The 12,735-nt window shown below is 38.4% G+C and overlaps 2 protein-coding genes across 2 annotated transcripts in view; both read left to right on the top strand.

Moving 5' to 3' along the window:
• The first annotated feature begins 39 nt into the window (after positions 1–39).
• On the top strand, positions 40–3,345 carry LOC144678913 (homeobox protein Hox-A5). Its single transcript, XM_078539008.1, has 2 exons — positions 40–1,902; positions 2,370–3,345. Exons 1-2 carry the CDS (start codon positions 1,326–1,328, stop codon positions 2,618–2,620), a joined length of 828 nt encoding a protein of 275 aa, XP_078395134.1. The 5' UTR covers positions 40–1,325; the 3' UTR covers positions 2,621–3,345.
• Positions 3,346–4,333: 988 nt separating this feature from the next.
• LOC144678912 (homeobox protein Hox-A3) overlaps positions 4,334–12,735 on the top strand; it is a 32,906-nt gene continuing 24,504 nt past the window's right edge. Inside the window, exon 1 of the mRNA XM_078539006.1 lies at positions 4,334–4,444. The gene's annotated coding sequence lies outside the window, so the exon portion shown is untranslated. The remainder of the gene's footprint in view (positions 4,445–12,735) is intronic.

Raw genomic sequence — 12,735 nt, 5'->3', positions numbered from 1 at the left:
TAAGCTGTGAAAGGAAACTTAGCACTGTGAAATTGATCGGTAGATGTCCATGTTTCAGAGAGATAAAAAGACAGTATACGTGGTAGGAATGACTATTTAGCTTCTGGGTCCATTAAATACAGCAATTTTCACTAAACGCACAACTAAAGACATAGCTGAACCCGCGGTTAAATTATGAAACATCTTCCATAGTGTTTACCCCAGCAAACCGAGAAACAGCATCGGACAAAAAGCTCTTGTTTTGATTAGGTGAGTGACTATTTGGGAAGTGAGCTCTCCTTTGTTAGATACTGTATAGCCTTTCATCCTAATCGAACCAACACCAAAGCTGTGCATAAAGAAATTGTTCCCACGTAAATTTAGGCACAAGGCAATGTTTATTTACTAATGAAAAGGGGATTCTGGTTTTACATGGGCAGTGTACGAAAGTAAATGGAACGATTTAAACTCATTTTCAATTTACGTGACATGATTTTTAAGAATGCCAAGATTGGTTTAATAGTTTAGGTTTGCGGTGGCTTCGAAATTTCCACAAACACGTGAATAAATCTTCAACACCATGAGCTATCCGGACAAAGCATAATTTTTAAAAAGAGTAGCATATGAAAGAATGGGCATTTTGATGTTGTAGGGTGCCGATTCCCCCTGAACAATTCAGCGATGACAGCCAAGGCGTAGAAAAACACTAAGCACATAATAATTAAAATTAAATTTGATTTAAAAAAAAGTCAAACCAAATCAGTTATAAGAAAACATCAAGTCCTATTAATAACAGTGTCAGCTGTAGCACATAAAAAAATCTGCGGTTGGGGATTGAACAAATGTACCGTTGTCTGGCGTGGACCTTTTTTTTGAAAGATGCCCTCCACATTGTTTTATGTGATTTATTCTACGAAATGTAACGGTCACGTTTGAAATGTGTGGTAGCCTTAATTCGACCCGAGGCCGATTGCCCCGTTCATCAGAACCACAGGATCCCTAGCCTCAGTCTCCAGAGGGTGGCGCGCAAGGACAACCCAAAGCTGCTGCTGGGAGCCGGCGGCGCGCCCCCGTGCGCGTGCCCTACGCTCTTCCTTCCACGCAACCTTCCAGTTTGTAACCACAGTGCACGGATTTACCTCTAGAGGTCATCAGCGAGAATTTACGACTGGACAACAAAAGCACGTGATTCTAAGTCGTGCCCCATATTTGGGCGCCTACGTAGGAGGGAACGAAGTACATGTCCCAGTCATTTCCATAATTCATCATAAATTGTGCAGGGTGCTAGACGCACAAGCGACCAAGAGCCACAAATCAAGTAAAAATAAATAAATAAAAAAAATCAAATGAGCTCTTACTTTGTAAACTCATTCTGCGGTCGCTATCCAAATGGCCCGGACTACCAGTTACATAATTATGGAGATCATAGCTCGGTGAGCGAGCAATACAGGGATTCTGCAACGATGCATTCCAGCAGGTACGGCTACGGCTACAATGGGATGGATCTCAGCATTAGTCGTCCAGCATCTAACCACTTTAATGCCAGTGAAAGATCCCGAAGCTACTCTGCAGCAGCAACAGCAGCAACAGCAGCAGCAGGACCAGAAGCAGGAGCAGACACCAGGTACAACCAACCTGCCACATCCACTCAGTCTCCTTCACCTGACCCTCTGCCCTGTTCCGCCGTGGTCAGTCCGCCTGCTAGCGACAATCACCACGGAATCAAAAACTCCATAGCAAGCCCAACTACCTCCTCAAATTCCAGCAGCAGTCATATCAGTAGAGATGGGGTTGGCACGTCGCCTGGTGCTGAGGATGACACCCCGGCAAGCAGCGACCCTCCAAGTTCACAGAACGGGCAAAGCACAGCACAACAACAGCCTCAGATTTACCCCTGGATGCGAAAACTGCACATAAGTCACGGTAAAATCCCTCCTCTCTTATCTTTGCATTAGTGGAGTCCTGAATTATTCTGGCAAATCAAAACGCTAAATATACACTTTAATGTTTCTTAATATCTTTGTAAGGATCATCTTTTTTAAAGTTGCTATTATATTTGGAACCCTTTGGGTGGTGGGATATTTATTAATAAGCTGTCTAGTTACGTATCAGTAATGCAAGAGTAAAGAGGGATTGATAGATAGAAAAAGGTGTGGTTTATTATGGGACAGCTTTGTCCAAGTGGGCACTTTAACATTTACTTCTAGCTAAGTTTCTAAAGTCATTTTGTTATTAAGGTATGGAAAGAACGTAGTAGTTAGCGTGGACATGCCTGGGCTAGAATTCGGTCTTCTTCTTTCAGTTGGTCTTTTTGCATTTTATAAATGTATTTCATATTCGACAATGTACTGATAGCACTAAACAAAGGATTCATTTTTTGTGGGTTACAGACAGTATGGGAGGACCAGAAGGTAAAAGAGCCAGGACGGCTTACACCCGATACCAGACCCTGGAGCTGGAAAAAGAATTCCACTTCAATAGATACCTGACCCGGAGACGACGGATAGAAATTGCACATGCTCTTTGCCTCACAGAGAGACAGATTAAGATCTGGTTTCAAAACAGGAGGATGAAATGGAAAAAAGATAACAAGTTAAAAAGCATGAGCATGGCCGCTGCAGGAGGCGGATATCGTCCATGATCAATAGAAGTACTGGGCAGTAGCTGACCAATTAGCATAATGTCAATACAGTACTGACTTCCAAAACTCTTTTCCCGTGTTACTTCTATGAAGAAAATAATTTCCATGTTGCCGTATCCCAACCTTTGAATCGTTAGTCTGTTTTCTGGTCGTACCGTTGCCTGTACAAGTAATCTGCTTACAGTATATTGTCTAGGAGTAACAACAATGTTGTAGGAGTAGGATAGCCTTGTGAATTATAGCTGTTTAACTTATTTATATTAATACAAGCGGTGTTACTTGAAGTAACTGTATAAAATCGTCCAGTAAAAAATGTAATTATGTGTTGCACTCTGCAAAAAAAGTGTATGTAAGTGTTAGTGTTGCTAAATGTCAAAATAGCTCCAAGCTTGCAATACGTATTTAATTTCAGGCCATCGTCCTCTGTAATTGATATCGTAGTGTTAAATCACTGAGATGCTACCTATTCTGTGTTATTAGTGAGCAGTGAATTTTGTGAAGGATATTGCAACTTTGAACTGTATGTCTATGCTGTGCCTTTGTATGACTTTGCACGAACTCCAATAAGTGGCTCTTAGCGCAGCGTCAGTGTATGTTTTTTTGTGACAAAGGATAAATATAAAGCCTAAAAGACTGGCAGTTTAAGAAATTCGTGATGAGCTTTTGTATTTGTTTTTAAAACTGACTGGAAGTTAAAATAAAGTTTCTATAGTAACTTTCCTGGACATTGGCCTCCCAGATAGGTATTTCTGTTGTGTCTGCTGTCCTGTGAATTAAATTGCTTCGAGTTTTGAGTGCAAAACACTCACTAAAAGCATTAAGTCTGTCCTAATCTGTACAACTTTACACCACTCCTCCAGATGGGAATCTTATAGTTTGGGTTTACGACAAGCAATCAAGTTGCGCAAATTTATAAAGCCGTGCGTTCAACAAATAGATTTTCTCAACTCTTGATTATTGCAAATGTTGGAATTTAGTAAGAATTAGCAAATACAGTAGTTAATCGTTTTGCTATGTTGTAATTTGGCATATTTAAGCAATTCGTATTAAATGTGTTCGCCTTTTGCAGTATGATTCCATGCGCTCTGTCTGTTACACACTTCAACACCGTTTACTAAACTACACATTTTCCGCTAATGCCCAATTTCTTTGTTGTTGCTGTTCTTGCATTTACTCCAACCTACTTTATAGACATGGTTACTCTGAAACTCTGTAATCTTGGTCTGAGGATAAGTGAACCCTGAAGCACTTCAACCACTTTGTTCCGCAGGTAGGCGTTAGTCACGTTCTCTCAACTCATCGACCAAAGTGTAGCGTAAACGTTTCCCAACAGGTATTTTTCACTTTATAGAGTTAAGTTTACTTACCGCGCGAAGACAGGACAGAAAATTCGCCTCTCAGTTCCTGACAGCAAGGGGGATCAGCACTTTTACCCTTTCTGCTTAGTGAGTGCTTGTCCTTTAAAGTTATAATCAATAAACTTTTATACACCTCAGTTCCGGCTATATGACATTTGGGTGCCAAATGAATAGGGTTTTGTCTATGAATTAGATCGTAAAATCATCCATAGCACAGACTGATAGCCTCACTGGCTATAAAAAATCACGTGGTGTCATTAAAGTAAGTTTTATGGTTTTGGGGAGTTGACAACCAACAGTATATTCTACATAACATATAATCTCACTGACGCTGGACTTCATTTGGTTCCTTTGCAGATTGCGTGTGCAGACAGGCCACTCAAATGGCTAATTTTCATGTTCAGAGGACTATCCACAGCTCCACAGCTCCAGTGTACAGGAAAGTTGTGTTTTCTTGCAAGACAAGGTAAATTTTGTTGAAATATTAACGTTAATTACTTTTCACGAGGAGTTTTGGCCCAGTAAAATGGGCCTTAAGCAACACCCAGAGTGCACTGAGGCAGAAATGTGTCTGGGCAAAGTACTGGCTAGATTATTTCTGTGTACGTATGGAGCTTTAATATTAGAAAGCAGGTTAAAAAAAGAATGGGTATGATTAGGAAAGAAATAACTTTTGGAGAGACTAGTGGGTTCCAATTTTGAAATATTTTATGGGTTAAAAGTTTTTGGGGGGCTATACAATTAATTTTCATGAAATGTTACTGGCATTGTTCTTCAGTGCCTTTAAATGTGGGGCAGAACATTCTTATTCCTTTTCACGGTTTCTTTACCCGCAGGCTCTGTTGTGTCATTTTGTTTATTTGTGTTTTCTTGAGGGGAGTGTTATGTTCCTGCCTCCAGTTGATACTGTTGCGAAGTATATATTTTCAGTCGTCTTAATCGTCATGCATTTTGGGAAGTTGTAGGGCACTGATACTTTAGTGCGTATTGTGTATGCATTAGCAACTCACTCTTACTCTCAGTGTTACAGTATAACCTCTGTCGTCACGCACGAGCTGATTAAGGTACCATGCAATATATTATATGCACTAATTTATGCATCCAACCAATCCCCTCCTTATTTTAAATTTAGCTTTTATGGCGACAAAAATCATTCTCCCGAGATCTGAAAGTACACGTGTTATAAATAAATATGTTAATGCGGAAGAACATAAACATCCTAATCTAAATAGCCTGAAATGAAGTATATGTGCGAAATAAACACTCTGAGGGTTACAAAAAACCCTTTGAAATATAGCCAGCGGAAGAGTTACTGCAACTTTAAATCTGACTGTTGTAACACCAACATAGTTTTTGGTGAATTGCAGCTTTCCCACAGTTGTGACTGACGAACCATAAACTTTATGACCGGCTTTTCATTCTTTGAAGCTTCCGCTAGTCTAGTGTGTATATGGAGACATACATGTATAATTTACTGCTTGAGATCTGGTGTTTCAAAACAAGAATGCAAAACGTGATGCACTTGGAAGATTTGGTTATTCAATTTTTTTCTATATGGACAAGTCCAACTTATAGCATAAGGAGTGCAAATGGCAGGCGGCCACACGTTTAACATAGATAATACGGTTGAAAGCAATTACCCTGCAGAAATTCTACTCAAAACATTCCACTGCAATTAGGCCTGTTTTACGATGTGCTATAAAGATCCAACAGTAAATAGAGGAAATCAGCCCCAATATCAGTATTGTAGTTCCGGATCGGCCATGTCAATCGCGTCAATCTGTTGTAATTTCCTTTGTATTAGTTTACATTTAAATATGACAGTTTAATATGTCATCTGTCCAAATCACTTAAATCCTTTTTATAACAAGCCAAAATAAGTTTAAGTTTCACTCAGTGCTACAGTGGCATCCAGTCTAACGTTATATGTCAGTTATTAAATTTGAAATTGATTTACTTGTAATTCTTTTCCTAATCATTACTGATAACGTTATTTCGTTTCACTTTGCACACAAGTCTGCGCTTTTGATGTATTCATTACCTTGCCGAAGACTCTAAAACTTTTCAGTCTAAAAACCGAGACTCCAAAGTGTGTGTGTGTGTGTGTGTGTGGGGGGGGGGGGGGGGGGGCTGCAGGGTGGGGGAGATTGTTGTTTGGAGGGGGGGCGGTGCTGGGTTAGTGGGTGGATTTTGGTGCTGGTGCTAGAGGGGGGACAAAATGTATATTCAAAGGATTAAGCATGTAAATATTTATCTTCACTGCGTAATCGTATACGTTACACAGTGTAGATATTCTGTGGCAACCGATGTAAAGATAAAGTATGGTTATGTCCTTCTCTAGAAGTATTGAATTGCCGACCTTTCTTTCACCGAGGAGGCAGCTATGTATTCTCCAAACGTACAGATTATCTTGTTTCTATATTTAGTAAACATTTATTAAGTAAACTCAGTGCATGTGTGTCCGAGGAGTTGAATTATTTCTGAAGACAACTGCGTGGAATTGCCTTTCAGAAGACAGTTTTTCTGTGGTTGGGGCTGCCATCTTACGTGTATGTCAACTGATGCAGTTTGAGGTGGGGTGGGGGGTGGGGGGGGGAGTGATGGTGTTTTATAAGGGTTCATTTTACAGATGCTTCCGTACGTAGCCTCTATACTAAAGAAAAACTTGCAACATAAAACCCAATTATTCCATAGGTGAAACATACATTTTCAACAATTTGTTTAATTTCTGTCACAACAGAGGGTTTAATCTGAAATTGCAGTGATTCAGTTTCCCGTCAACAGTCTCTTTTACAATATATAAATCTTATTGGCCGTCTAAATATAAATCTAAGGTCTTTGCCCTTTAGAAATGAAGCTATTGCCAAAGTTTTGGTTGAGGTATTTAATCCAGAGCTATCAGATATCATATCTGTACCTACCCTTTACCACTCCATCTCATTAATCAGTGTTTAAAATATAAAGAACAGCTACTGTGCAATCTTACCAACAATTCTCTGAAGCGTAACGCAGAAAAAATACAAGGGCAAAACAAATAAAAGTTGCGAGTAGTAAAATCAAGAGGTGGTCGCCATAAAATCTGGAATGTGACGTGCTTACGTCTGTGTTAAGGGCACCGAAAGGACAGCACATTTTTCAATAGCAATCTATGCTAGTTTGTCTTTTGGACACAATAGAATTTTGCCTAAGCTTTGCAAATGAGTTTCTTCAAGAAATCCAGAGCAGGGTGTACTGTTGGCTTAACACAGTTTCCATTTGCAAACCTGTGCAGCTGCATATTATGTGGGAACGTGATGAATCTTCTTGGGCCCCCTTTCAGCGAATTTAGGGGGCCCCGCAGCATTGTGATTTCCTATTTATGAGCAAAGTAACCGATAATTGTTTTGGCGTTCATTAGCGTAGTAAAATAACTTGAAAGAGGAAGCACTAATGCTCCTTCATTTGTAAATGAACATAACATGTTACAGTACATTCACTATAAGGGTAAATAAATAGAAATGCATGCATAGCAATATCGTCATGCATGTGGTAATCTAATATATTTTCAGATTGCCCAATAATCAAGCTGGATATGGCTTTTATAGGCTGGTTTTCTTTTTCAGTTATGTTTACTGTATCTGACTTTTAGCGATCTAGTTAGCTATTATGGAGTTTCGTATGGAATCCTCTGCATTCTAAACATTGTTATGAAGGCTTTTAATAGAAAGTAATAGAATGGAAATGAATATACTTATATGGGTGTCAGGGATTGCATCATATTCACATTTTATTTCTTGCGCTTGTTTTGCATAATGTCATTTGGTACTCACCATTTACAAAATTAACTGATCGTGAGCAGGCTAACATTACAATGTAAGGAAGCAAATTGTTACTAGATAGTCTGCTGTGAATTTCTCAGCACTGAAGCTTTTGTTGCAGCATGACCTTGTAGAAATTGAGGACTCTTAAGTTTTCCGGGGATGGATTCATTAATAACTGCTGTATTTACTTGAATGCAAGATATTGCAATACACAGTTGAAGGATTGCGTTGATATCACTGCATCATACATGGCATGGGGAGAAAAACACATGAACCCACTAAATAAGCTGATTATTTTTTTATTTTATTGCCAGAGACAAATCGTTTCCTAAAAAAAACAAAAGTAATTATCACCAGCACACAACTTTTCCAATTGACATATTATTACATAACAATAATAATGGCAATATTTAGTTCTCTCGAGGAAGTGATGGACAAGCTAATCTTTTGAGGGATGTGCACATAGAATCAATGCACGAAAGTAATTCTATTTAAAGTATTATTTCCTCTGTCTTCATTTGTTTTTTTTATTGCTTCATCTAATACTTGCAGTTAAAAGATAAGCTTATTAATTTTGCACGTTTTTTTCTAAGAGGTGCGTCATTAAAAGCTTGTCTTTCGCACAAAAATACAACTAAATATGCACGCGCCCTTCCAATTTTTGCCAAAATATAGAGCTTGAATCGTGAGTTATTTCATTATTCTAGTAAGGCTTTTCGTTGCTTAAATCTAAGAAGGAATGCATTCAGGAAAGAGAAAGAGACAGGGAGAGAATTATAAGAAAATGCATCTGCACACTCTGCGACTCACCAGCAGAGCTCGCTTTAGACCAAGTTCACAGTCATTTTGTATGAGCATGGACTGGGAGCTCACGCATCCATTGTTCTATCAGTGCAACAGAAAAAGACTGAAATACTAAAATAGACTCAAAAGCTTAATCCGTTTGTTTCTTTTTTCTATATTATCTATAATTACATCGGCTGGCCGATGCAGTAAAAACTTACCCACTTTGGCATATCCAACTAAATAAAAGAGCACTTGAATAAACAGCCTGCAGACAGTTGAGGTTCATGCCATTTTTGAGATTAAAGAAAGGTTTCATTTATGGGGGGGACGGGAATGGGGTGGAGGTGGACAAGGAGGGGGATGGGGACAGTGCCTTCAGCATTCCCAGACCTGAAATTAGCAGTACATCATGAAAATAGTGAACGAAAGGGGATATTATTTCAGTCCTCAGCAATGCTTTGAAAAAGGGCTCCCTGTACCGTGGTTGGTAGGGCGGTACAACTGTAGGTCAAAAAGTTGAGGGTCAAAAGTTTACGTTTTGCACGACTTGTAATCATCTGCTCAGACAGAGTTTGATGTCAATGTTATAGCGCGATCTTGACTATCAGCACAAAAGATAAAATAGCTTTGAGTTACTCGTGTATCATACTATGGACTCCAGGTGAACCCGAGCGACTGAACGACCTCAATTACTGACGAAAGGAAAGAAAAAAATATTCTTTTCATGATCGAGACACGTTGTATTTCATCTTGAAAAATCGACCACGGTCATTTTTCTATCTGTTGTGTATATGCAGCAGGTAAACTTTCAACAACTGTACAAAAAAATTAAGAGGCTTTTCCCACAAAAACAAATCGAATTGTTTTATTTCGGTTTGCCTTTTTTCGCGCCGAATGACGTTTTTTTTAAAAAAAAGAGATTAGAATACAGCAGCAGCCCGCCTGTCGAAGTACATCACCCAACAGTGTACACTGACTCAAGGACTAGATCGACATCAGTTATACTTAAATTCACAGACATCCCCCCACATTCTGAATCGGTTTTAACAATATAGACGCACTGGTACTAATTTAGAATTAAAGAACATCTCAGCAGTGCTTATGTTTGAATTGACATCTATTTTAAATCATCTAATTTGAAATACAGTATGTAGGGGCGATTTTGTATTCCTCTCAGTTCCGTCGAAATGCCACAAGGATACTCTGAGACTCAACGATAGAGGGGTTAGCATTTGAGAAGAAAGTTCCTTGTTTAAAATGCAGAAATAACATTTACTTCAGGTCCTCCACTTATCCATGGTAATAACTCTGATTGCGCCTTTCACTCTCTTTTTCCTGACTGCTAAAATACACTTCAACAATAATATAAAAATCCGTCAGCATGACAATGGTGATAACTTCATTCCTAATGCAAATGCAGGGTTACAATTTAACATTAGCCGCGTCCCCTGATGTCTAAACTGAACGACTGAAGCCTATGCAGCATGGTCTATGGGATTTTAGCATGCAATAACAAGGACAGCTCTTGTTTGTGGTATTAAACTCTTCACAGATTTTTGCAACCCAGATGTAACAGTTGATGCCAAACGTAATCATTTTGCTGCACCTTTTCCGTTTAGCTGCAATCAAGATAAACGTCGAATCCACTTAAGGATTCTACAAAAAAGTATAAAAGCATATAAGCCTATGGAGTTTAAATGTTATATCCCTTTATTCTCTATTAGACACATTGCGAGCAACAAGATACAAATCTCTTATATATCTATTCCATAGGGCAATAGCATAGTTCCTCCACTTTGTAGAAGTGGAGAATATGTGCCTTCGAAAACATAATAATTAGCACACAGATAATAGAACAATAAATAAAATATATGCAAAGATGAACGAAAATGTTGTTTGTTACGAGCTCTTATAAAACACATCATATACTAAAAGTTAACAAAAGGCAAATTCTTTAATATCTAAGACGGCATTAAATGCATCATTCAATAGATGAAGAAGCCATCTTTATTCTGAGTCCATACAGCATTTTCCAAAAAATCGCACTCCACTTGAAATGTACAATATTGCTTTAAAATACCGACTTCAGCATCTGTGTATGTACGAATAGATAGGGAGGGAGAGAGAAGATGATGGAGAAATAGACGGACGGGTAGAAAGGTCCTGGATTTAGATGAAAGACATTTGTAGTACCGGAGATAAGAATGAAGAGGGAAAATCCATCCATTGCAAATGACCTGACTTCTTTTTCTCCTGAGAAAGATGGGAAGCCTACTCCAAACGAATAATTTCGTTTTATTAATTTGACACTTGTTACTAGAATAGTTTGTAAGGCATTAAAACGTATTCCTAAGCGGTAAAATAATTGATTAGGGTTGCTAGATTGATGATTTTTTAAAAAGTTGTCACAGTTTTAAAACAGAAAATTGCATATTAAAACTATGTTCCCCATTAAAATACAATTCTTTTCGGATTCGATGTTTTTTTAAAAAAGGAACCAGCAGCCTGTTTAAGTTTGGAAACTCTGAGCACACGGATGGAGGCACCAGTGAGAAGAATTTGAAATGAAGTGCAGATGTATTGGTAAAACAAGGCAGCCCTTTGTGTAACTTTTTTGCAAGTTAAATTAATTTTAAATTCCAAAAGCAAATTGTCTAATCACGGAAGCCGTTAAATATTGTTCAATACGTCTCCACTTCAATTGCTTTATGCGACTTATCAAACAAAACGTTACAAACCTATTGATTTTTACCAGGAGCCGTGAGCATTTTATTTACAAACATTTAAAGACGGTCACCGAGTGGGTTATTAAAACACTCAGGACTGCATAGCATCCACGCATTTTGCTTAGTTTCCCCCTCCACAAAGGTAATGACCTGGGCAAAACACCCTGGTATTTGAAAGAGCACTATAGGCCTTTTAGAAATGGCTAAGTCCAAGGCCGAGGTGAAATTCAGGTCACCGCGTCTAACAAATATGAAAATGTCGCCTCACGAATGGCACGCCTTGTTACTTAACAAAGACTGTCAATGTATAAGATTAATAAGAAATAAAATGCACACGGTGTCACTTTTCGGTCACTTCCAAACTTAGCTTAGCGTATCCCTTACGAAATCTCATTTCATTGAATAAAATCTTTTGTTTCGTTTCCCGTGTTGAAGTCCAATAAACGCACAGTTGTGCAGCTCTGTGGGATGTGGTGCAAGCCTGCTCGAAGATGTATCTTCGAAATGTGCCATTTTATTTGTTTTATTTTGTTTGTGAGTTGGACACCGGCTGTTTTAACCATATGCCCCAGATAGAATTGGAAACAATCACATTTTCATCATGTTACAATCTATTTGATAAATCCTGAGCAGTGCTGATGGGTTCAGTCGGTAAATGAAGAAATTATGACACTCCTTATCATCTAAACTACTGATTTGCTGTTCGGAGGAGAATTTAAACTGGTAACGTCTAATTTCTGATTTATTAAACCGCGAAACAAATCTTCCCTCCATGCTTCATAACTTGGCTAATCTTTTTATGTAAAACCGATTTCCTAATCTCGACACTTTCTAAAGTATAAATTTGATATAAGCTCTTAAAACATGCAGGTTTTGGAAATGTCGTAAAACGCGTTAACTTTGCCTTTCGCTTTAAAATGGCTGTAAATCTACCCTTGCAGTAAAAATGTCAAATGTACACGCAGGCGAGGTAACACTTGGGGGTCCTGGCTCCATCGCTGTTTATTATGAAAAAAAAACTGCAGAGGCGAATGACCTGCATTTGCTGGTCCCAAGTAATGCCTTATGTTTGTGCGATTAGGCCCTTTATTTTCATTTTTTTTTCTACAAAGCGCTTAAATACACACATTGGCCCAGCGAATTACAGGACTGCGCTATTTAGAGGGAAGTTACGTGGCCAGTGGAAAACGATGCACACCATGTCTGTCAAGGAGGAAAAAACAGCAATTTTTTGGGAGTTAAATGTTATGGGAGTTTTTTTTAGCGAAAGGAAAGTTTTTAGCAAAATCATTTGGATCCGTTTACATTATAAGACTGTTTCGTAGCTTTTTAAACTATATTATGAATGATCTAAATATAAACATTTATACAAGGTGTTCTTGGTGAATACAATAAAATCGTACAAATTATTAAGACTGATTCCATGCAGATCTTCCCTACATAAC

The sequence above is a fragment of the Cetorhinus maximus genome, chromosome 3 (assembly GCF_964194155.1).
Source record: "Cetorhinus maximus chromosome 3, sCetMax3.hap1.1, whole genome shotgun sequence".
Taxonomy (NCBI): domain Eukaryota; kingdom Metazoa; phylum Chordata; class Chondrichthyes; order Lamniformes; family Cetorhinidae; genus Cetorhinus; species Cetorhinus maximus.
Note: the sequence above shows the minus strand (reverse complement) of the source record. Positions and strands in the feature narration are given on the sequence as shown.

What these genes read in the sequence shown, in the direction of transcription:
- LOC144678913 (XM_078539008.1), top strand. Translation starts at nt 1,326, where the DNA reads ATGAGCTCTTACTTTGTAAACTCATTCTGCGGTCGCTATCCAAATGGC. An exon ending in AAAACTGCACATAAGTCACG is followed by an intron (nt 1,903 to 2,369) that starts GTAAAATCCCTC and finishes TGTGGGTTACAG; the next exon opens with ACAGTATGGGAGGACCAGAA.